Source organism: Cricetulus griseus, chromosome 8 (assembly GCF_003668045.3).
Source record: "Cricetulus griseus strain 17A/GY chromosome 8, alternate assembly CriGri-PICRH-1.0, whole genome shotgun sequence".
Classification (NCBI taxonomy): Eukaryota; Metazoa; Chordata; class Mammalia; order Rodentia; family Cricetidae; genus Cricetulus; species Cricetulus griseus.
The window spans coordinates 64831894-64856695 of NC_048601.1; the positions used below are offsets into that span (position 1 = coordinate 64831894).

The 24802-nt window shown below is 42.8% G+C and overlaps 1 protein-coding gene across 1 annotated transcript in view; it reads right to left on the reverse strand.

Annotated features, from left to right (window-relative positions):
* Dnah6 (dynein axonemal heavy chain 6) overlaps positions 1-24802 on the reverse strand; it is a 192975-nt gene that overhangs the window by 84533 nt on the left and 83640 nt on the right. The window contains exons 32-40 of the mRNA XM_027429458.2: positions 21811-21959; positions 19628-19735; positions 18108-18663; positions 17191-17313; positions 8359-8541; positions 7253-7396; positions 4105-4326; positions 2926-3073; positions 615-772 (exon numbers count right to left, since the gene is read on the reverse strand). Of these exons, the coding sequence (XP_027285259.1) occupies positions 615-772; positions 2926-3073; positions 4105-4326; positions 7253-7396; positions 8359-8541; positions 17191-17313; positions 18108-18663; positions 19628-19735; positions 21811-21959 (1791 nt within the window). The remainder of the gene's footprint in view (positions 1-614; positions 773-2925; positions 3074-4104; positions 4327-7252; positions 7397-8358; positions 8542-17190; positions 17314-18107; positions 18664-19627; positions 19736-21810; positions 21960-24802) is intronic.

The following is a 24802-nucleotide window of genomic DNA, read 5'->3' on the forward strand; positions in this document are numbered from 1 at the left end:
TTCATCATTGGTTCCTTATCTGAGGAGACACTTGAACAAATCTCTCTAGTGTTATCTACCACTTGCACCATCCCAATGGTGAAGCAGCAAAGCTGTCACCACACATAGCCTCTTGCTCTTGTATCAAAACCACAATCCATAATAAATCTCTTCATAACTTACCCAGCCTGTGGTTAGCAACAACAACAACAACAATAACAAACAACAACAACAAAAAATAGACTAGTAAACCCATGTAAAGACATGAGGAGCTGGGCGGTGGTGGCATACCCTTTTAATCCCGGCACTTGAGAGGCAGATGCAGGCAGATCTTTGTGAGTTCAAGGCCAGTCTGGTATACAAAGTGAGTTCCAGGACAGCCAGGGCTGCTACACAGAGAAACCCTGTCTCAAAAAAAAAAAAAAATGACATGAGAAGAAGAAGGACATCTACAGATCAAGCAGAGAAGTCCTAGAGGAACAGATTCTGCTGACTCACTGATCTTGAACTTCTAGCCTTCAGAAGTATGAAAAAAATAGGTCAAATTACCCAGACTGTAGTCTTTTGTTTTAGTAGCCCTGACAAATAATATTCCATACTTGAATATACCAATTAGTGTAAAATTAAAAATTAACCTGTATTTCTTTCCAAAAGAGTTTGTTTCTATCATAAAATCCACCAAAATCTTGATATTGCCGAAGCAATTCTATTGGTGGTTGGGAGCCATAGCGATCCAGTCGGGGCATATTCAGATCATCAACAAAAATCACAACTCGTTTGTTTCCTGGTGCTCCTGGGAAAATAAAAAAGAGTTTTAAAAGAATCACAATTTGTCATTAGAAAATGTAAGGTCATTTTGCTGCTGCTGTTGTTGTTGCTTGAAAATGATTTGTCCTTACAAAAATTCATGTTGAGGGGTAGTCCTCAGTGTAGTAGTGTTGAGAGGGGGTGGAATCACTGGGGCATTTGGGGTCACCAGGGATCTGTCCACCCACCCTCTTCTAGGAGCTAGAGATCTAGTCCAGGCATTCACATTATCGTGTCATGTGGTTCCCCACCCTTAGTCTCACGAACACACGATGATGCTAGCTCTCCAGGGAGGTCTGGACCTTTCCAGATGTGAGGACTAGATGACCTGAGGGCCTAAGCATGGGGAAGGAAGGGAATTATCTTTCCACAGAAGGAAGCAGAGGGTGATTTGAAAAAAAAATGGCCCCCATAGGCCCATAGGGAGTGCCACTATTAGGAGGTGTGGCCCTGTTGGAGGCACTGGGGGCAGACTTGGAACTTTCAGATGCTCAAGCCAGGCCAGTGGCTCTACCGATCCATTATGTAGAACTCTCAGCTACCTCTCCAGCACCATGTCTGCTGTGTGCTGCCATGCTTCCCACCATGATGACAAGGCACTAAACCTCTGAACTTAAGCCAGCCCCCAATTAAATGTTTTCCTTTATAAGAGTTGCTGTGGTCAAGGTGTCTCTTTGCAGCAATAGAAACCCTGATTAAGACAGATACTAACGGTTTCCATTAATGAACGCCACCTCCACCATTCTGATACGGAAAATGGGCTTTGAGATTTGAAACCATCCCAATCCTAACAATGGGAATTCCTGGACAGTAGGAAGGAAGCCCAGTAGGTGAGTTCACCCTATTCTGGCATTCAGTGCTTGAGAAAACAGCTATAGTTCTATGGCCGGGAGGAATGATAGGTGGTGATTCCAAGGCAACTGAAGCTAATTCAGGGCCCCACACCATCTTCTGCCCCAGAGAAGCCATGTAGCAAGACCAGACTGGGAAGAAAAGACCTAAGAGAATCATTCATAAAAATGTGGAGCTCATGTCAAAAACTCAGACTGGCATCTGCTGCCATGTTTAGCTGAGTAAGGAAAAGGGAGCCAAGAGGAGTCAGTGAGGCAGTTGGTAGCCCTACGTCAGGACCTCCAGGGCTAATAAAAACACCCCACACTACCCTGCACACCAGGACCTGGAACTACAACTCTTACTTACAACAGAGAAAAAGACTGACTTTCAATTAGGCTTGGCATTGATGTTTTACATTGGCCCAGACTTAAAACATCTAAAAGTGACAGGAAATTACACCTTAAAAAAAACCTAATTAGCTAATAAGGGAAAGAGAAGGAGATGCTATACACCTGGGCTGAAAACAAACCTAATGCTAGGCTTACTTCTAACCAAACCCAGAAACTCCACATGCCGGCTATGAAGACCTTTGCTGGTTTTAAGCATTGAAAGTGAATTGAGATTTGAGGACCTTGGGTGAAGAGAATGGGAGTCTTGAAGTGTCAGAGACTGAAGATGGTCGGGCTGATGGTAGCTGTCATGGTTATTCTTCACTTTGACTTCACTTAGAATCACCTAAGGGACACACTTCTGGGTGCACGTGTGAGAATGGAGGAGGTGGCAGCATCCCATGGACGGGGATCCAGACCCAACAAAAATAAGAAATGAAAAGAGGAGGAAGCAAGCTGAGTGCCAGCACTCATCTGATTCCTGCCTGCAGATGCCACGTGACCGCCTGCTCCTTCTTGCCGCCATGCTTTCCCACTATGACCAATTGTCTCCCTCAAACCATGAGCCCAAACGAAACCTTCCTTTATGGTGCTTTTGTCAGGTGTTTGTCACAGCTGTGAGAAGAGTAGCTAGGGCCATGGTGGGAGAAATAAGTGACTTGCAGTCCACAGTGAGATATGAAGATGAGAACAACAACCGCCAGCAGATTCTCCTTACTTGGGCTCTCCAGGAACTTGTGTTGAGGCATGGCCCTCAGCTTGACACTAGGATCTTTAAGAGAGCTCGGTGCTTTCCTCAGAGGACTAGGCTGATCACCACAAGTTGGTTTCCTCAGCATGCTCTCTTTGTGTGCAACTTATTGGCTTAATGAATAATTTGTGTGGGGAAAAAAAATCCTGGAATGATGATTCTTACCTAGAATATTTTTTCGTTTTCTTTCTAGTTTTGACTCAATGATCTCTTGTGTCCTTGAAGATGATGTTTGGGCAGAAAAATTCAGATAAACGGGGACATAGCCAGCTGAATCTTGAATTCTATTCAGCAATCCTTTTGTAATAACAGACTTTGAATAAAAAAGAATATGTTAATTGATTCCATATTCAATGTGATAGCTTTCAGGAGCCTACATTGGTTATGATCCAGCACAGTGAATGAGAAATAGGATAAAAGAAGGAAGTCCGGATCTAGATGGAACTGTTTGGGACTCTTTCCCTGTGGACATTGATTTCAGTTATAGTCATTAGAGCCAAATATTTTAATCATATTTAACTCAGAAAAAAGACTTAGAGCTACAACAAAATTCATCCCACCCAATTTGATACTGAGTTAGACTGACATTTCTTTATTTGAAATCTTTTAAAATTTGTATTTTATTTATTGTGTGCATGTGTGAGCATGTATGTGTGTGTGCGTGTATGTGTGAGCATTTATGTGTGCATGTGTGAACATGTATGTGGGTGTGCCTGTGTGTCATGGTGTACATGTATGGAGGCCAGAGGACAACTTAACAGGAATTGGTTTTCTCCTTCCAAAGCCCTGTGTCCTAGGGATTGGACCCAGGTAGCCAATCTTTGCAGCAAGCTTCTTTATTTGCTGAGCCATCTTGCTGACCCACATTTCTTAGTGATAAAATAGAAGGGAAAAAATGAATCCTGGTTTGTGTGGTTTCCTCTAAGGATTTTCTTCTCCCCCCCCTCCAAATTAAAATGACATGGAAAAGTTGTGGCTATGTCAGTGTAAAGTATACTTTAAACCAGACAGAATGACCTTCATCAACAGTCCTTGGGGGACACAGTTGTCATGGGCAGTTTCTTTCCAGACAACATGAGACAATTGCAGAAGTACAGAAATGCCCTTAAACTCAAAGCCTGGTTGATGACATCCTCCTGAGGATATATTCAGTAACTGATAAACTTTGGGGGAAATCCCAGGGTCTATATAGATTCTGCAGTGATAAATTCTTCCTGGAAAAGTGATACAATCTGAAAACCAAATTTCCCCTGGGGAAAAATGTGTTATCTCCATTGCTGAGGACCCCAACTCCACAGTCCCCTCACTCTTGGTAGCACTTATCATCTGATACCAGTTTCCCACCTTGCCGACTCCAGTTGTCCCTGTAAACAACACTGAGTGCTTGACTGCCAGCAGCTTTTCCATTAGGTAGCCATAGCGCACTGTGTCTGCTGTAGGGACAAGCATCTCAAAGAACGGGATATCCCTGCTGTACTTGAAGGTCGGTATGATTCGTTCCCAGGGGTCCAAGCGTTTGGTGTCGAAGTCTACATGAATGCTCCACAAGTCTCCAGAACTGGGAAGCTGAAACATAAAATCAAGTATCAATCAATGGACAACACTGACCCACAGAAACGGATACATTCACATAAAAACAAAGGCTATCAGAGAGCACAAATAGAGTTGAATTTCATTTTATTTTTAAGAAGTGTTTGTTCAAATATTGTAAGCTAAGCCTTTTCTTTTTTAATTTAACTGCAGTGGGGGGTGCATTCGTTCTGTGTGTGTGTGTGTGTGTGTGTGTGTGTGTGTGTACTTGTGCATGCGTGCACGTGATATGTTCATGGTGTGGGTGAGCGCAGGAGTTAGTGGAGGACATTGGTATTCTCTATCAGTGAGGTCATATTGAACGTGGAGTGAGGTTGGTGGCTAGCCAGCCCCAGAGATCTTCCTGTCTCCAGCTTACAGAGTTTGGGGATGGAATGTATTTATTTATATACTTATTTATTTATGTGTGTGTGCCTACTTGTCTGTATGTGCACCAGCTCAATCTCTTTGGGGCTTTCGGCATTAAAATCTGACACATGTAGAAAGGAGACAGTAGCTGGCAGAGTGGACATTACCCTGAGAGTGTACCCCATGCTGCTCGCTGAGAAACTTCAAAGGAGACGTGACTCCTGCTCAACAGGGAAGGGAGACAGGCCAGTCCAGCTGATTGGCATTCCACAGAGGCACTATACTGGGAGCTTCCAGTTAGGAAGAAATAGTGACAGAAGTTTCTAAAACTTGAATCTCACTTGTCTTTTTATTTTCTGAATCTTCATTTTCTTTTCTTCCTTCCTTCCTTCCTCCCTCCTTTCTTTTCTTCCCTCCCTCCCCTCCCCCCTCTCTTCCTTCCTTTCCTTTCTCTCTCTCTCTCTCTTCTAAGCAAGCACTCTACCTCTGAGCTCTATTCCCAGCCCCATACAGACTTCTTAATTTCTTTGTTTAATTCTTATTTTGCTTAATTGTATTTTGTCTTTCTCCATTTTCTCATTTTCCCCCTTTACTTATTCTTTATAACTTTCTTTAGTTGTAATAACTATCATGCTCCGTCTTTCTTCACAATATCCTAACACCTTTTTTCTTGTACCACACTGGGGGATGAAAATGCTTTATCAGTCTACCTCAAGATCCAGCAATTCCTCTCTTGGGCATATACCCAAAGAATGCACACTCATATCATAAGGACATATGTTTCACTATGTTCATAGCAGCATTATTTGTAATAGCCAGAACCTGGAAGCAACCTAGATGCCCCTCAACTGAAGGATGGATAGAGAAAATGTGATACATTTACACAATGGAGTACTACTCAGAGGGGAGAAAAAAAAATTGAATCTTGAAATTCGAAGGCAAATGGCTGGAACTAGAAGAAATCATTCTGAGTGAGGTAACCCAATCACAAAAAATAAACATGGTATGTACTCACTCATTTTTGATTTTTAGACATAGAGCAAAGGATCACTAGTCTACAATCCACACTGCCAGAAGAGCTAGGAAACAAGGATGACCCCATAAGAAGATTGCATAATCCCTTGAGGAAGGGATGGGGCAAGAACCCCTGACCAAAGTGGGAGCCCTGGGGGCAGGGAGAGGAAGGAGAGCCTTCATCCTGTTGCTGTTCAAAGCAGAAACAGACACCCACAGCTAAGCACTGAACCATACTACCGGAATCCAGTTGTGGAGAGGGAAGAGGGATGAGCAAAGGAGTCAAGACGGGGCTGGAGAAACCTGCAGAAACAGTGTTCCTGACCTACTGATAGCATGGAGACCCCTGTCATAAAGCTGGGAAACAACATTGGACGGAACCAAGCCCTCTGAATGTGGGTGTCAGCTAGGAGGCCAAGACAGTCTATGGGACCTCTAACAGTGGAGCCAGTCTTTGTCCCTAGAGCACAATGGACTTTGGGAGCCCATTCCCTATGGATGGATACTATTGTAGCCCAGATACAGCAAGGAGGGCCTAGGCCCTGCCCCAAGCGATATGACAGACCTTGAAGGTCCCTGGTGGAGGGCCTCACTATCCCTAGGGAGGAGTTGGGTGGGTTGGGGCGTTAGGGGAAACATGGGAGGATGGGAGGGTGAGGGAATTGGGGGGATGGATATGTAAATATGAGTAGTAATTAAAGAATTTAAATAAAAAATTGATAGATTGATTAATAAAAAATTATAAAAAGAAAATGCTTTGTACTACATTTTAGTATCAGGCTTGTTTTCAAACCACTATCCCTGTTACTGTTATCTGCTTCTCTTCTCTAAATAGTAGAAGGGTTCCTAAGTCCAAGTGAAGACTTGGCACTAAGAAGAGCCACATAAAACAAAACAGACAAGGAGCTGGAATCAGTTTCTCCAAGGACAACTGTATGTACATGGCAATTTTCACAAATTATACCCATACATTAATATTTTGAAAATGTATGAGTAGTGGTATTTTCAGTTTCAGTCCAATAATACAAGGTACATTTGCATCTTCCTTCCATATTTGCAAATCTATCTGTGAGCACATTTGCTCAATGTTGGGTTGCATAAAAAGTAGTTAAAGAGTCAATACAGACCAACTGTGAAAATACACCTGTTAATTAGGACTTAGCATCCACTTGCAGCTTAGGGACTTACAAACCATTTACCTTATTAATATCAAATACCTCTGAAAGCACATCAAAGTATTTATTTGCTTGCTTGTTTGTTTTTAACTTTTAATTCGGTAGATATTGTCAGTGGCTGAAAGAGAATAACTTTTTAAAATCCTCACAAAGAATAGGACTAAAGCTCTTAAAGCTTTTGCTTTCCCTGCTCACACATTTCTTTTTATTTAAAATTAAATTATATTCTATTAATTCAAATCTTTAAGCTTATAACTACATTTTTTCTAGAGTATTACTCTTCTATTTATAAAACATAAGGTCTTGAAGTTTTACTCTTAAATTTTAAGGATTTAAGTTATGATGTCACCCCATTTGGTCCTTACCCTGGCATCAGGATTATCCTCAAATTGTGCTCGAATAAATGTATCAAAAGAATCCCAGTAATTTTCAGTTAAGTTTCCACCCAAAGACCACAAATAGCAGAACACAAAAGTCTGGCACAATAAAGTGTTTAGCTTCATTTGTTCCTGAAAGTACAAAAAGAAACAGTGTAAATATCTTCCTTTCTGAGAGAAAACAAACCCTAAATTATAAAGCTTAGGATTTTGTCTTTGTGTTCAACACGTGTTTTATTTAGTGGTTCTACAAAGCTGCGATTCCTTATTTACATGAAGGAAGATGATGAAAAGTGAATGACAGGCACCAATAGGAAACACACCCTGATGTTGACTTTAGCTGTGCATTGTAACTTACTTTATTGCTGTATGATGCCTTTAAGCAGACTGAGCATACTTTGTAGACCACAAGTCAAGTAGAGGAATAAACTATAGGCTCTCTGGTATCCCTTCTAATTTTGAATCTAATGCAGTCATTAGTCTCATGAAAATTAAGTTAAAAAATAAAAAGTTCAAATTTCAGAAAATTTAGAGTGTTTATTGACAAAGAATCTCATAGAACGGTAGTATTTTTGTAGCTTTATAGTAAGAAGAAGCCTTCATGTAGGGCTGGTGAGATGGCTCAGTGCGTAAAAGCACGTATGCACTACAACCTGAGCTTGATTCCCGAACCCTTGACAGGAAGAGAACCAATCCCCGAAGTTACTTTCTGATCTTCACATGTGCACAATGGCATTCACATGCCAACACACACACACACACACACACCACACACTTTTATTTATCTTTTTATGTGTATGAGTATTTTGTCTCTATATATATGAGCCATTTCTCCCATCCCTCCAAAGTATATTACGTATTATTCATTTACTTATTTATTTCTTTGGTTTTACACGATGGGGTTTCTCTGTGTAACAGCTCCAGCTGTCTTAGAACTCTTGAACTCAAAGAGATCTGCCTGCCTCTGCCTCCTGGGATTAAATGTAAAATGTGTACCATCATGCCTAGCTCAATACACACACACACACACACACACACACACACACACACACACACACACACACACGATTTTCAAACAAAACAAAAGTTCATACCATTGACAAGATACTTCCATCTTTACTGAGTAGCAAAGACTCCAATAGGCAACAGAGCGTGGTCACTTTGCTGATGTCCACCTGTGGGATAGCTTGGCTGCACTTTTTGTTTATAAAACATAACCCTTCCTCAACATAACGTTTGAAAAGGTTCAATAAATATTCTTGGGTGTCTTCATTCAGCTGAAAATGAAACATAATGTTTGAGTAAATTTCTTTTTGTTTTATTTATGTTTTTAAAAAATAAATTTATTTATTTAGTTTACATCTTGGCTGCAGTTTCCCTTCCCTTCCCTCCTCTCCTCCCAGTCCTTCCCCCACCCGCTGTAGAAGCCAGCTTTGGCGACCTCCCATGCCTAGCTAGCCTCCAGCTAGTCTAGCATCCCACCCCTCAGGTTCCAGGACCTGGCCTGAGAAGCAACTAACACCTATTCCTTCCACCACTTCCTTAGTGCTTGAGATAAACACAGGAGATTACAGATACCTGCCTGAGAGCAATTAACATTCATTCCTCCCCCACCTCCTTTTTCTCTGCTTCCTCCTTTCTTTTTAAAAACCCCTTGCAATAATCAATAAACGGAGACCTTGACAAAAATCGCTTGGTCTCGCTCTTCTTTTCCACCCATTATTTTCAGGCTTAGTCCACTTTGGACCCACAAATTACTGGAGCCCCGCGGGCGGGGGCAACCCGCCTTTGTTTCCACTCCCCCAATCCCTTCCTCCTCCATTTCTGTTTAGGAAAGGGCAGGTCTCCCATGAATATCAACAAAACATGACATACTAAGTTGCAGGAAGCACCTTTCCATGTATTAAGGCCAGGCAAGGCAACCCAAAAGAGGACCAAGCCACACAACTGTAATATATATGCAGAGGGCATAGGTCAGTCCCATGAAGTTTCCCTGGTTGCCAGTTCAGTCTCTGTGACCCCCTATGAGCACAGGTTAGCTGATTCTGTGAGTTTTCTTGTGGTGCCCTTGACCCCTCTGGCTCCTACACTCCTGATTAAATTTAGAGAGGGGGTGTTTAAAAATCCATGTGTCTAGTGTATTCAGTAGCCTTTAGAACAAAGGGCTTTTAGTGTCACACAGCATGAGAAACAAAGTCTGCAGAAACTCATGGCTCAGTAGGGATGCATGGCTCAGTAGGACAGTCTAGGCAGTGGAGGATGCACTACACTTCTTGTCTGACAATGGGGCCAGAGGTGTCACTTCATAAGTACCTCCTAACTTACCAGTGCATATGTCACACAGCATTGTTTCCTGACTATCACATCTAAGAACAATAAAAAGGATAAGCACAGCAGGGAACGTTTCAATGTCTCAACAAGGCAGAAGTGATAATTTCCAAAGACGGAAAAGTTAGTGCTAATGTGACAGGACAGTGAAAGCGAAGATTCACAGATTAGAACTGGAGAAGCAGGGGCTGCAGAAATGTCTCAGGGCTTAAGAGCACTTAGTACTTATGTGGAAGACAAGCATGTCAGAAGGTTCACAACTGCCTTTACCTCCAGCTGCAGGGCATCTGATGCCCCCTTCTGGCCACACACACACACACACACACACACACACACACACACACACACACACCCAAAACCCAGAAGCCTAAATAAAAAGAAAGGAAAAAGTAAAACAGTCTTTATTCAAAGACGGCAGGATATCTATGAATAAAATCTCCCCAACTGGCAAACTACAACTAGAACTAAGAACAACTACACAGAAAAGTTTTAGGTCATTGTAGGTCACAGGCTAGCTAATACATGATAAGGAAGACAGTTATTTACTTCCTTATACTCCAGCATGAGCAATTAGAATTTACGTTTAAAACATAACATGATTGCATTACAACAAGAGTCAATAACTGTAAATCAACCAAAACATGTACTAGATCTCTGTAGTTTTTTGTTGTTGTTTTTGTTTTGTTTTTAAATTTTACTCTTTTGTTCTTTTGGGGACCCACCACCCAGCTCCCAAATAAATACACACAGAGGCTTATTCTTTCTTATTAATTCCTGGCCTTTGCTTGGCTTGTTTCTAGCCAGTTTTTCCTAAATTATCCCATCTACCATTTGCCTCTGGGCTTCTACTATTCTATATACCTTTCTTTACTTCTTACTCCATGACTTACTGTGTTAGCTGGGTGGCTTGTCCTTTCTTTTCTCGTACCTTGATCTTCTCTTCCTAGATTTCTCCTCCCATTTATTCTCTCTGCCTGCCAGCCCCATCTATCCTTTCTCCTGCCTTGCTATTGGCCATTCAGATCTTTATTAGACCAATCAGGTGTTTTAGACAGGCAAAGAAACACAGCTTCACAGAGTTAAACAAATGCAGCAGATCTTTGCATCATTAAACAAATGTTCCACAGCATAAACAAATGTAACATATTTTAAAATAATATTCCACAATGGATCTGTATGAGAAAAATGATGATATTCTGATGAAAAAAATACTAAAGACCTAAATAAATAGTGAGCTATCCCGTGCTCATAGATGTAAAGAGGTGAACTCCATTAAACATCATCTACTAATTAACTCTACAGTGTCCAAGCTCCAGACAGTTATTTTTAGATACTATCAAATTGATTCTAAGGTTTGTATGAAAAGACAAGAGTCCAAGAATAGGCAACAAAATACCAGAGAACAGCAAGTCGGGAGGATTGATGCTGTCTGTGGTGATTTGAATGAGACTTGCCCCCAATAGACTCTTACGTTTCATACTTGGTTCCCAGTTGGAGGAACTGATCAGGAGGAGTATGGCCTTGTTGGAGGAGGTGTCACTGGGGTGGGCTTTGAGGTTTCAGAAGCCCACACCATTCCCATTGTCTCTCTCTCTCCCTTTCTGCCTTATGCTTGTGGATTGAGAAATAGAAGCTGCCATGCCTGCCTATCATGGTGTTTCTTCACAGTAATATAAAAGTAACTAAGACACCTCCCTACTTCAAGTTTTGGGCAAAGTAAAGTTAATTTGAATATATATATATATGTATCAACACACACAGTCAATAGAGTAGGGTAGATATAAATATAAAATCCAATAGCCTGGGTGGTGGTGCAAACATGTAATTCTAGTATTTGGTAGGCTGAAGCAAGAGAATTGTGGTTAAAGGCAATAGGAGCTACATGATAAGATTCTGTCTCCAAACAACACACCCAACAGAACAGACTACAGAGTTCAGACTAAACCTGTGAAACTATAGCCAACATTTCTTTAACAAAAGGACAATGGTTAAAACTAGACTTTGTAGTTCACACCTCTAATCTCAGCACTTGGGAGGTGGTAGAGGTAGGATGATCAGATGTTCAAGGCCATCCTCAGCTACATAGTAAGTTTAAGGGCAGTCTGTGCCAATGAGATCCTGTTTCAAAGAAACATAATAATAACAACAACAACAACAACAACAACAACAACAACAATGTATTATACTGCACAAGAGATGATTTCCTTAAAGAGAAATTTTAAAAGTATAGCTATTAATGCAGATTAATTTCACATATTACTAGGTCGATGGTGACATTGTTATACACGTATCTGTTGTATCTTTCTACTTAACTAACTCCCATCCCCTTGTCCTTTCCTAATAGTCCCTATACTACTTTGGAGTTGTAAAAAAAATTTTGTTTTGACAGTCTTATTTTCAACAATAGGTACTGAAACAATGGAATATCCACAAAATGAAAAAATAAAATAAGATGAAAAACATAAAACCAAATGAGTAGAGATACTGACCTTAGACCCTTTACAAAGATAAACTCAAAATGAGTCATTGACTTCAATATAAAACACAAAATATAAAACTTGTAGAAGGTAAGAGAAACTGAGATGGCTTTGGGTTTGAAAAATGGGTTTTTAAGACACAGCATTATAACGATATGTGAAAAATTTGATGTTAGACTTCATTAAAATGAAAAGTTTCTGGGGGCTAGAGAGAAGGCTCCATGGTTAAGAGCACTAGTTGATCTTGGAGAGGACCTAGGATCCATTCCCAGAACCTACACAGTGGCTCATAGCCACCCATAACTCTAGTTCTAGGGGATATGACAACCTCTTTGACCTCTGTGGAATAAGACATGCACATACTATATAGACATGCATGCAAGCAAAATACTAACATGCATAAAATGAAATAAATCTTAAAAATCATCTCTGTGAAAGACAGTGTTAGGAGGATAAAAACTGAAAGACTGTATTGTCTGAAAAAGGAAATAGGAAATAGGAAATAGGAAAAGGTACTATTTCTTAATAGTACCACAGCACTATTAGGAAAATAAAAAAAAAAAAAAAACTACAGCCTATAAGAAAAGAGCTCCAAAAGATGTCACTTGATAAAACATTTGCCAAAAAAAAACCAGTTGTATCAAAATGGACAAAGGGGACTTCCGTTTGCCCTCTTTGGGATCTCCTGGTCTGGAGACTGCAGGAAGGTTGACTTGCCCCAGGATGATCAAGCCATCCAGAGTCTGCTGACATTGTGGTGGTAGTCCTGCCTCCACCCATTGAGAGAGGGAGTGTCTCAGACCTCCCTGCACCCATCTTGAGACCTATCAGAGTATTGGACCCGCTTGCACCCACTGGAAGAGAACCTTGGACCCGTACCAACCAGGAGAGGAAGAGACCCCACCTGTACCCACTGGAAGAAGGGATGGGAAGATGACAATATAAAAACACATTCAACAACAGGGGGCAGGGGAGGAGAGGAGGGAGAGGGAACTGGGATTGACATGTGAAACAAGATCGTTTCTAATTAAAAAAAAATTGTTTAAAAATGGACAAAGGAGGGCAGACATCCCCTGCTCAAATGAGGACCATGCCAGCCAGAAGAACAGGTAGGCCCACTACCCGAGTACCACTCCCATTCCCTTGGTTCTCAAGAAATAATTCTCCATCATCCCTCCTCCTCCAATCCCCACCGCTGTTGCCATGTCCTTGCCCCCAACTCAGAAGGACATCCCCTGCTCAAGTGCAGCCAGGCTATTCAGAATAGGCAGGTAACTCACCCCTGGAACTCTCCCATTCCCTCAGTTTGGTTCCCACAGACCCAATTCTCTGCCACCCCTCCATCTTCCCAATGCTGAGTCCCAGCCCCCAATGCAGGCAGACATCCCTTACTCAGTTCAGGCCACATCAGGCAGAACAGGCAGGCAAACTCAGGCAGAGACTCACTGCTGGACCAGAGGCCACACCAGCCACCAGAACTCTAGGTAGGCCATTCGCCTGCAGACCTCCTCCACTCTTTTGGTACCTTTCCACCAAACCCTGACACTATCCCCAATAGCCCCTCCCCTCTTCATCTCTGTGTCTTAGTCCCAAACTTGGGTGAAGACCCCCTGCTCAGCCAAAGGTCATGCCAGAAGTCCAGGCAGCCACCAGGGAAATGCAAATCAAAACTACTTTGAGATTTCATCTTACACCTGTCAGAATGGCTAAGATCAATAACACAAGTGACAGCTCATGCTGGAGAGGATGTGGAGCAAGGGGAACACTCCTCCATTGCTGGTGGGTGTGCCAACTTGTACAGCCACTATGCAAGTCAATATAGCAGTTACTCAGAAAACTGGGAATCAATATACCTTAAGATCCAGCTATATCACTCTTGACCATATACCCAAAGGACACTCCATCCTACCAAAAGGACACTTGCTCAACTATGTTCATAGCAGCTTTATTTACAATAGTAAGAACCTGGAAACAACCTAAATGTCCCTCAACTGAAGAATGGATAAAAAAAAAGTGGTACATTCACACAGTGGAATATTACTCATCTATTAAAAAATGACATCATGAAATTTGCTGACAAATGGATGGAACTAGAAAAAATCACTCTGAGTGTGGTAACCTAGACTCAGAAAGACAAACATAGTTGTCTTATAAGTGGACATTTGCTGTTAAGTAAAGGACAATCATGCTACAATCCATAGACCCAGAAAGGCTAAGTAACAAAAAGTGGAACACATATCTCTCTGGAAAGGAGAAATAGAATAGATTTTGTGGGTAGACTGGGGGTGCATGGGAATGGGAACAGGAGGAATTGAGTGTTGTGGGGGAGATGGAAGGAGAGAGAACAGGGGAAACAACTGGAAATGGGGGGCACTTGGGGAGGTGAAGTGAAAACCTAGTGCAGTGGAAACTTCCTGGAATCTAAAAGAGTGACCCTAGTCAGGATTCCTAATAATGGGGGCACGGAGCCAGAACCAGCCAGCTTCTTTAACCAGGAAAGGCTACCAGTAGTTGGTCTAGAATGCCAACCCAGCCACAAAACCTTTGACTTACAATTTGTTCTGGCTGCAAAATATGCTGGAGCAATGGCATAGAACTTATGGGAGTGGCCCACCAATGAGTGTTTTAACTTCAGGCTCATACCACCAGAGGGAGCCCATGCCTGACTCTGCCTAGATGGTCAGGAACCAAGTCTGGATAGCCCAGAGACCTGCCCCTGCCCCCCCCCCCCCCCCCCCCGCCAAAAGTCAATGAAATGATTCCTAGTGTTATTCTGCTATACTCATAGATCAGTACCTAGCCTGATAGTTATTAGAGAGGCTTTATTCAGCAACTGATGGGAGCAGATGCAGAGACCCACAGCCAAACACTAGGCAGTGCTTGGGGAAACCTGAGGAAGAGGGTGAGGAAGGATTGCAGAAGCCAGAGGGGTTGAGGACATGAGAACACAGCCCACAGAATCAACTAGCAGGTCTTAGGGACTCACAGAGACTGAAGTGACAACCACAGAGCTTGCATGAATCTGTTCTAGGTCCTCTGCATATATGTTATGGTTGTGTAGCTTTGGTGTTCTTGTGGGACTCCTAACAAAGGGAGTGGGGATGTCTCTGACTCTTTTGCCTGCTCTTTGGACCCTTGTCCTCCCCTACTGGGTTACTTCATCCAGCCTTGATATGAAGGTTTATATTTAGTCTTATTGTAACTTGTGCCATTTTGGGTTGATATCCCTGGGAGGCTGCTCTTATATGAAGGGAAACAGAAGAGGAGTGAATCTGGGGGACAGGGGAGATGGGGGAAACTATAATTGGGATGTACTGTGTGAAAGAAGAATTAAAAAATCCAAACAAACAAACAAATGTACAAAGATTTCTCCCTCTGCCCCTCATAGGGTTGCATAGGCCTACTCTTGATAAACAAGAAAAGACAGCCAATCCCAGTTAAGTAATGGGCAAGACTGTTTGTTCCCTAATACATACTTTAGCAAAGATGACATCTAGACAGAAACCAGCACATAAAGGCATGCTTCAGTATCTATAGTGGGAAATTACCAATACGGAGTCAGGTAGAAATATAAGGGTATTTAATAGGGAAAAGCCTTACTTACAGAGTGACCTAGCCAGCCGGTGGGTCAGCAGCCTGTACAGCAAGTACCAAAGAGAAACCGAAACCGCAAACGCAGTCACACTACATCACTCTGACCACGCCCTCACAAGCCTGGTCAGGCACACCTGTAGCCAGCCCCTAAGAAGGCGTGGCTACAGCTTCCCCTACAAGTATCTGCAAATTGAAATAAGAGCCTGTTGTGCCTGCCCACTGAGCTGTATAAAACCCAAAGCACCAAACATTCAAATGGATGAAAAGTATTTGAACAACAGGAACTCTCCTCTGATGTTGGTGTGAATACTAGATGTCACAGACACTATAAGGGACAATCTGGAGATTTCTTACAAAGCCAACTATGTGGATCTAGTCTAGAAATTCCTCTAGAAATTCTACTTGTATGTATTCACCCAAACTAATCACGATTTCAAGGAAAAATGTAGATACTAGTGTCTTTAGCAATGTTATTGATAACTGCTCAAACTCTAGGCATCCAAAATGTCTTTTAGGAGGCAAGTGAATAAATGAGGTGTGGTATGCCCATACGATGAACTATTATCACTCGGTGCTAAACAGAAATGAAATATCAAACCAAGAAAGACATGTGGTACTTTAAATGCACATGGCTAAGCTAAAAGAAAAAAGTTGGTTCCAAAAGGTTGTATACTATGATTCCGACCATCTGGCTTCTGGGAAAGGTGGAGCCACAGGGCCAGGAAAAGATCACTGAATACCAGGCTGAGAGATGGAAGCAGGACTAGGCAGAGCACAGAGTAGTTTCAGGCCAGGGAAGTGAAGCACTGTAACGGTGAATATGTGAATGTATGTCTTTAAAATCCCTATGCACCGTACAGTGCAGCGTGAACCCTGCTGTAAGCCATGTACTCCAGTTAAAAACGAGGCATTGGTATTGGTTCACTGATTTTAACAAGTTTATCACGTCACTGTAAGACATCAGAAATAATGTATCTTACACCTTGAACCTCTGAGGTGGCAATGTGTACTGCACCTATGATCAGGGCAGGAGGTAAATAGGTTTTTCTTTCCTTCTGGCTCTCAGAGGTGTTCAAGGCTCCCAAACCCTAACATCCAACCACTGTCTGAATTTAAATATTCTGTTTTGTGATTTCCTTTGATCGCCCACCAGGCTGTCAGCAAAGTCTTGTTCACTATCTCAGCTTGTTCTTTTTTTGGGGGGTGGGGGGAGGCAGAGGGGGCCACTCTGAGACTGAGGCAGCACCTTGTGTTGGTCCTTAAGAGGAACCAGTTTGCAGAGAGGCTGGGTGGAGAGGGCAGGAGGCAGAGTGACAGGCAGATGGTAGGTGAGGTAGAGTAGAATGGGCTTATGGGGTATGTATAAATTCTTGAAGGACCCAGGGATTTGTCGGGAGAGAGACAAACTCCCAATTAGAATTCCTCTAATCACACATACCACCAGAGTGACTCCCATTTGTGTACTGCTGGGAAGTACAAGCCCCAACACATACAGGGAGACTTGGGAGGACATCTGGCTGCACTTACTTTTGTAGACATTCTGTCCATCCATGTTTTAACATAAGGCATCCACTTGAGTTCATCCGGATCCACGAACACCATTCCACATCGGCTGACGGTTGCAGGGGAGGCCACCTTGAGATCTTGTACCTAAAGTTGAACAGGAAACAACCAATAGGTTTCTTCCATATCCTTTTAACTTCAGTAGTTATGAGTCACGTTTTTAAAGTATAAGCTAACACAGAAAGGGATTGTGTAGAAAAAGAGTGGAAGAGCAGTATGCAATTTGAAAAGGAAGAGGGAAGTTAGGTTTAAGGTAGACCACATTATCAGTCATCCTCTCTGCCTCCCCACCTACATAGTCCTGATCTGTCTGGTCTGAAACTCATTAGAGATCTACCTGCCCCTGCTTTCCAACTGCTGGGATTATAGGTGTGCCCTAGCACACCTGCATACAAAACAGGAATGGTCTTCCCCCCTTTCATTCTATTTACTTTTCTCATTCTAGCCATGTACAGGATATGGCAGATATTCTTCAGTATTTGATGGATGGAGGGGGTACATTTGGCATTTCCTGTGAATTTTTGTAGCTGTGTTTGACTCTCATCCTTCTCACAGTCCCTCACAAAGGGGCAGAGAAGATAGTGTCCACTCTCGGCACAGTGGAATAATTTATTCACAGAATGCCTAATATTACTGTTACCTAGAAATTAAAATTAGGTAAGCCACATACGTATCTGTCTCCAAAAAAAGACTGAGTGGAACTAGAATGAATTCTATTTCTATTTTATAGAGAAATAGGAACATCTGACAGGTGTTGTCAATCTATCACAAAAGATAATAAGTAAATGAAATACCAGCAAGTAAATAAAATACCACCACTGTTTTTGAAGGTGGTGGTCAATTCATTGAGTATTTCACTTCCAAGTAAGGCATGCATTTACCTCAAAAAGCATGTGGATTTGAGGTGTGAGTTTAATCCGTTCACTGTTAGCCAGGCACAGCATCTTGTTGTCGTCCAACACTGTATTCATATTTTCAATCCAGAGAGCATCCACTGGTCCATCACTGATTATCCATTTATGATCTTCTGAAGTATCATTCACAGCTGCTCGGACACTGAGTGCCATCAAACCATCCTTCCATTCCAAGGTTATGTTATTGACTTCCCCATATAACTCACCCATTGTGATCGACTTCGGATTAAGAACATAGGTTTTTACAGGCTGATAAAAAGAATTGCCTGTGTTGAGTTTTTCCAGATTCCCTAAAGTTTCTGCTAATACTTGGTAAACTGTGGTTTTGCCACCTCCTGTCGGTCCAACTAACATAACGCCATGCCTCACCAGCATAGTTTCATACAACTGTATCACCTTTTTGACCATACATAACTCAGGCTGAAGGTTTTGTCCAGTCATGACATCCACAATTGTTGACTGCAAAATACCATAGTCGTGTTCTGGGATTTGGACTCCAGGAAAAAGATCAGAGATGATCCCACTGACAAAACAGAAATGACATTAGTTAGGAGCCATGTGCCCTTTCTGCTTTCCCATACTTGTTGTAAGTAACAGAATGGCCTTTTGACCACCCACATTACAGGTGTGTCCCGGGCTGTGCCAGGGTCCATCCTTCTTCTGAACTCTTGTGTGATCTCGTTTCCTGTTCGGCAGGCTGGTGTTTTTTCTGCACAACAGGACTTCCTTCAGGATGAACAATAGGACTCATTTCTGTATTGCCCACAGTGTATGGTAGCACAGTTCCAAACACCTAGCTGATGAATTTATCAATAGACTTGAAATTTTCATTTCAATGTTTCCCTAAAGTATTATATATGCTTATGACTATATGTGGATACTGAGAAAAATAAGACTAATTTAGATGCTATTTTATTTTTTAAAGTGTGTACACATATAACTTGGAGAAACATAAAATTAATTGATTTAAAAAGAAATTATTAAAGCACTTGCATTCATGCTAAATTCCAAGCCTGACTTATTTTTCAAACTAGATATTTCTCTAAGGTCAGGAATTTGACAATTTGTAAAATGATGAAATTTGGTGACTAATAGTTTGAAAAACAAAAGGTGATTAGAGTAGTGTAACGGCCCTGGCTGTCCTGGAACTCACTCTGCAGATCAGGCTGGCCTCAAACTCACAGAGATCTTCCAGCCTCTGCCTCCTGAGTGCTGGGATTAAAGGAGTGTGCCACCACCTCCAGCCTTATTTCCTTTTCCTTACTTTTGGTTTTTTGAGATAAGGTCTCACGTAGCCCAAGCTGGCTTTCAACTCCTGGTCCCTCCCAAGTGGTGGGCTCACAGGTCAGTGCCATCACCTGTGGCTGTGTTTCTTAAAGAGATGCATGTATCTCCAGAAGAGATGAGAAATGTATTGGCTTTAAAGAGACAGGAAACCCCCAGAGAAGCATTCTTCCTCTTTACCCTCAGGAACCCTGGGAACTTACCTGAACAGGATAGCATCGTCTGTTAAGAATTTCGGCAGGTTGGAGTCTCGCAGAGCTCTGATCAGGACCACGTCTTCACTTAGGTCTGGGTTCTCTCTTTTTAGAGATCTAAATCCAAGAGAGTCATTAAGATGACATTGAAAGAATGTAAGACAGAATGGAATGTTCTAGATCTGTGGGTCAGGGACTCCGCTGAGATTCCAGCTAGAGGCTTGTCTTCCCATGTGCATTGATTTGCCTCTGTCAAGGCACAGGAACAAGTCCTTCATTGACTATAAAGCCTAGAGGAGTGACAGGGACATTTTATCAAATACCCTCCCCTATTAATCTAGACTCTTGTGCAGTCTGGATTTAGAGCCCTGTGAATGTATCACAAAGGCTCACATCCCTGTCACTTTCTGTTCCCTCTGTCTAGAATGCCCTGCCTTTCTCTTTTGCCTGCTCCTTTAAAAAATATTTCTTTTATTGTGTGTGTGTGTGTGTGTGTGTGTGTGTGTGTGTGTGTGTGTGTGTGTGTGTGTGTAAGGGTTGTTAGATCCCCTTAGAGCTGGAGTTACACTTAGTAGTGAGCTACCCAGTGTGGGTTTTGGGAATCAAAACCAGCAGGTCCTCTGGGAGAGCAAAATGCTTTTAACTGCTGAGCCATCTCTCCAATCCCTTGTGTGTTCTGATTCTCCCTTCCAAGCAGGCCAGTCTAGAAAGCCACTATAGGCTAGTCTGTCTGTCTCTGCAGAAAACTTCAGGCAGAGCCCTGTTGTTGCCCTCACCATATCATATAGATGACTGCACATTCGTCAGTCTTACCTGTGGGGATGCAGTTGTGTTTTCTGAGTGCAAAAAGATCTGAATGTGTTACCCAGCAGGACATGTACTGAGTCTGGTAGGCTAAGATAAGGGACAGAGAGTGGAGGTGGCAGCAGGATTTGTGCCTAGCTCCAGGAGCCAGGGGGCCTGGATTCATTTAACTGGGTTCAATGAGCCCTGGTCCAAGAGCAAGAGCTAGAAAGAGGATAGATTTTATCTTAGGCCCTGGGCAAGTTAGGGACTGAGGACTTGCTAGCTTCAAGTAGTTATAAAGGGGAAAGTTGGAGCCTGAACTGAGAGTCTCCTTTGCTGGTAACTAGGAAGCACCTTAGTCTTGAACCTTCTCTGAGAAGACAGACAGCCTATGATAATCATGGACTGTGAATAAACAACCAAGCTCCTTTTAACCCATGAGGTAGTTTTAGGCAACCTTCCAGCATGTACACATCAGACTGCGAATCTTTGAGGACTGGCCAGCCTGACAGTTAGTGAGGCATTTTGAATGATAGATTTTATTTTATTTTATTTTTAATTGTATGCATATAGCATATTTTGGGTATGTGTGAATGGGTGTGTAGTGTCCCCAGTGGTCAGAAGAGGGCATAGGATCCTCTAGAACTGGGGTTACAGGAGATTGTGCGCCATCTGACATGGCTGTTGGGAGCTCACTTCTCTGGAAGAGCAAATGTTCTTTAACCACACTGACTCATCTCTCCAGCGGCAGTAATGGCCTTTGTTCTCTAAAAGCCAATGTACTTGAGGAGTTCTGGAGAAACAGAAGTTAGTTAAAGCGCAGTTGCACTCACAGCGAAGATTCAGCACTGGGTCACAAGAGTGACAAAGGAGGATTTCTCACAGCAGCAGCAGGTCATGTTTATTAGCCATTTAACATCCATCAGACATTGCTCTCAAAGCCTCTGTGAGTCACCCACTTAAATTTGATTACATGGTTAGAGTTTCACTCTTGTCTACCCTACTTCTCTGTCTCTATCTCTGTCTCTGTCTCTGTCTCTGTCTCTGTCTCTCTCTCTCTCTCTCTCTCTCTCTCTCTCTGTGTGTGTGTGTGTGTGTGTGTGTGTGTGTGTGTGTGTGTGTGTGTGTCTGTACTTGGGGACCAGAGGACAATTTAGGGTGTCATTACTCAGGAACCACCCACTATTTTTTTTGAGGCAAGGTTTCTCGCTGGCCCGAAGTGTACCAATTCCAGAACACTGCTGCCTAGTGAGCCCCAGGTATTTGCTTGTCTCTGCCTCCTCAGCACTCGGGATTTCGAGCATGAAGCATCATGCTTGCTTTTCTTACATGGCTTGTGAGGATGGAACTCACGTTGTCATGGCCAGCAATTTAGTGACTGAGCTGTCTCCCTTTGGGTTTCTTACCCAGCCATGACCAGTACAGACTTGACGGCTCTCATGCCGAAGTCATAGTGATCCTGCTGGGAGAGCTGCTCACTGCAGAGCTTGTACATCTGCGTCATCTTTCTCGCTAGTATTTTACTGGATTCAAATCCTTCAGAATACAGGATTACCTAGGGGAGAAGATAGAATGTAGTGTTTACATTGTCTTGCCTTCAACATATTAGTCTGATATGGATATACTTGACATCTACCCCAGACTTCACACCTTTATATTGCTTAGTGAGGAGACAACGATTGAAGACTGTGGTAGTAATGTGACCAGCTGTCTAACACTCCTGCTGTACCCTTAATCTGTGAGCCAAAACAAGCCTGCCTTCCTTCAGTTATTTTTGTCAGACACTTTGTAATGGCTCCAAGAAAAGTAAAGGATATAATGAGAAAGGTTTTCTGTGCCCCAGGGAGAGTGACAGGCAGAGTACTGTCCAGGGATATGAGTAGTGATTCTGCCATCTCTACAGATAGTGATGGGACCTTGGTTTGAGGAGTAGCTGTGTCCAGTTTTTAAAAGTTTTCACACGGAGGTTGAATGGTGGTGTAAACGCTGAACACAAAAGCAAGAATCAGGCTTCTTCAGGCTGAGGAGAGCTATTCTGGTGAGACAGAATTACTGTTTGCCCTCTTCAGCCAAGGCAACCTGAGCAAAGGTTTGCAGCCCCTCCTATCCCAGAAAGCTAGTGTCTTTACTTAGTGTGTGTGTGTGTGTGTGTGTGTGTGTGAGAGAGAGAGAGAGAGAGAGAGAGAGAGAGAGAGAGAGAGAGAGACAGAGACAGAGACAGAGACAGAGAGACAGACAGACAGAGAGACAGACAGACAGAGAGAGAGACAGAGAGACAGAGAGGCAGAGAGAGACAGAGAGAGAGAGAAAGAGAGACAGAGAGAGAGGGAGAGAGAGACAGAGAGGGAGAGAGAGACAGAGAGAGAGGGAGAGAGAGACAGAGAGAGGGAGAGAAAGAGACAGAGAGACAGACAGACAGACAGACAGACAGAGAGAGAGAGAGAGAAAGAGAAAGAGAGAGAGAGAGAGAGTGAGAGAATGTGGTGTGTAGGCAGGCATGTGCCATTGCATGCCTATGAGAGTCCCAGAGATTGAATTCAGGTTTTCAGGGAGGCAAGTATCTTTACCTGCTGAGCCATTTTGCAACCCAAATCTTAGGGTCTTCTACAGCAGAGGTAGGTAGGAATGGAGACTTCCTTCTACCCTTGGTGCCCATGATCTGCCCAGCCACAGCAGGTGAACGCAGAAGCAGGGCTTGAACCGTGCAGCCTACCCACTGCCTTCCGTTTTCTTTGAGGCTCTGCCACTGTTGATTTCACACTGTAGGTGATTATGTAAGAAATACTATAGGACAGTTCATTTTCAAAGGTGCCTCCAGTCAGCTTGAGTCCTGAGACAGATGATCAGGTGACACAGGAGCCTTGCTAGAGTCTGCTAAGCTGACTATCCCAAGCTAGAAGTTTGGAATAGAAAATTATTAATAGCCAAGCTTGCCTAATGACCTGCTGATGTGACTTGTGACAAGGTCATACACCCGATAAACTCAAAAGGTAGAGATGAAGATAAACACACACATGATTCTTATTCAGAATAAGACAAGTGCAAGTGTCAGAGGGAAGACAAGACCTCGATGGTGTGTACGATCAAATCCTCCTCATTCCCCAGCCATCCAGGAAAAGGAGGAAGGGGCTTGTGTTAGGGTTTCATTCAGTGAGCCTGCCATTCCAGGCTGCTGCCCGGTTTTGCTAGGTCAGAAAATAAACTGTCTCACTTTCCTACTTGGAGTCTCCAGTGCTCTTATTATGAAGTGAGGATATTTGTCACAATGAAAAGCATTTGCCCTGACTATTCATCTGTGACAACAACAGGAAGCATGCCCAGAAGACTGGACTTTGAAATTCTTCCAATTCAGGACTGAGCAGCACAACAACAGGACAAAGTGGAGATGTGAGCACACATTGAAGGGGTCGTAGGGAGAAGTGGGAGCAAAGCACTGCTTGTCTGAACTGCCCTCCACACCACCGTGTCGACAGGAGATACATGACACCCCTGGGCGCTTGGAGCATTATGCTAACTCAAGTCGAAATGCCTCTAGGGTTGGTCTGGTCTCGTCTTAATCAATTCCTTTTACTTCAGGTAGAAGATTCTTTAATAATTCAAAGGACTGTATTAGCTGCTGCAGGAGTAGCCGGTGCTTTCCGAGAAATTTCATCCTAAAGGGGAAGTGTCCATCAATATGAAATGCAGCACAGAGCTCAAGGGAGCTTTTGGAGTCCTGAAAGCAAGCCCTGGGTTTTGATCTTGGCGCCAGACAGATGAATCTCTGTGCAAATATTTGCTCAGATCGGTATGAGCGGTGTGCACTTCATCGTGCACAAAGCATACCTCATTAAAGTGCTCTGAGAAACACATGTAAAACTTGTACACACAAAGCTTAGGTAGGATGAAAGAACAAAAATGTTCAAATAAAAGAACGCTTGACAGATGTAGGAACAATAAGCAGTCACAAATAACGTATTGATCATTACTGTTTTCAACTTAAACTGTTACAGACTACAAATGAACTCCCTTCTTCATAATCAAGTGATTATTAATATTCAAGTGATTAATTTAGCTCTGACTCAACATTTCTTCTCCCTAATTTTGTCTATTTTTTTTTTGAGATAAAGTCTCACTATATTACCAAAGCTGGTTTTGAACTCACAGTAATGCTTCTATCTCAGCTTTCTGAGTACTGGGTGAAAGGCTCAGGCATTATGCTGGCCTGCCCCTGTTACCTGGTGGAATCCACTCAGGCAATACCCTGGTCAGCCCAAGGTTCCATGGGAAAGAAGTCTGCACGCAGGTGCAGAGGACCCCTTTAAAAGATAGGCCCCTGCCCCTTTACGCTGTCTCTCTCTCTCTCTCCCCCTGTCTCGCTCTCTCTCTGTCTCCTGTCTCCTGCCTCTCTGTTTCCCC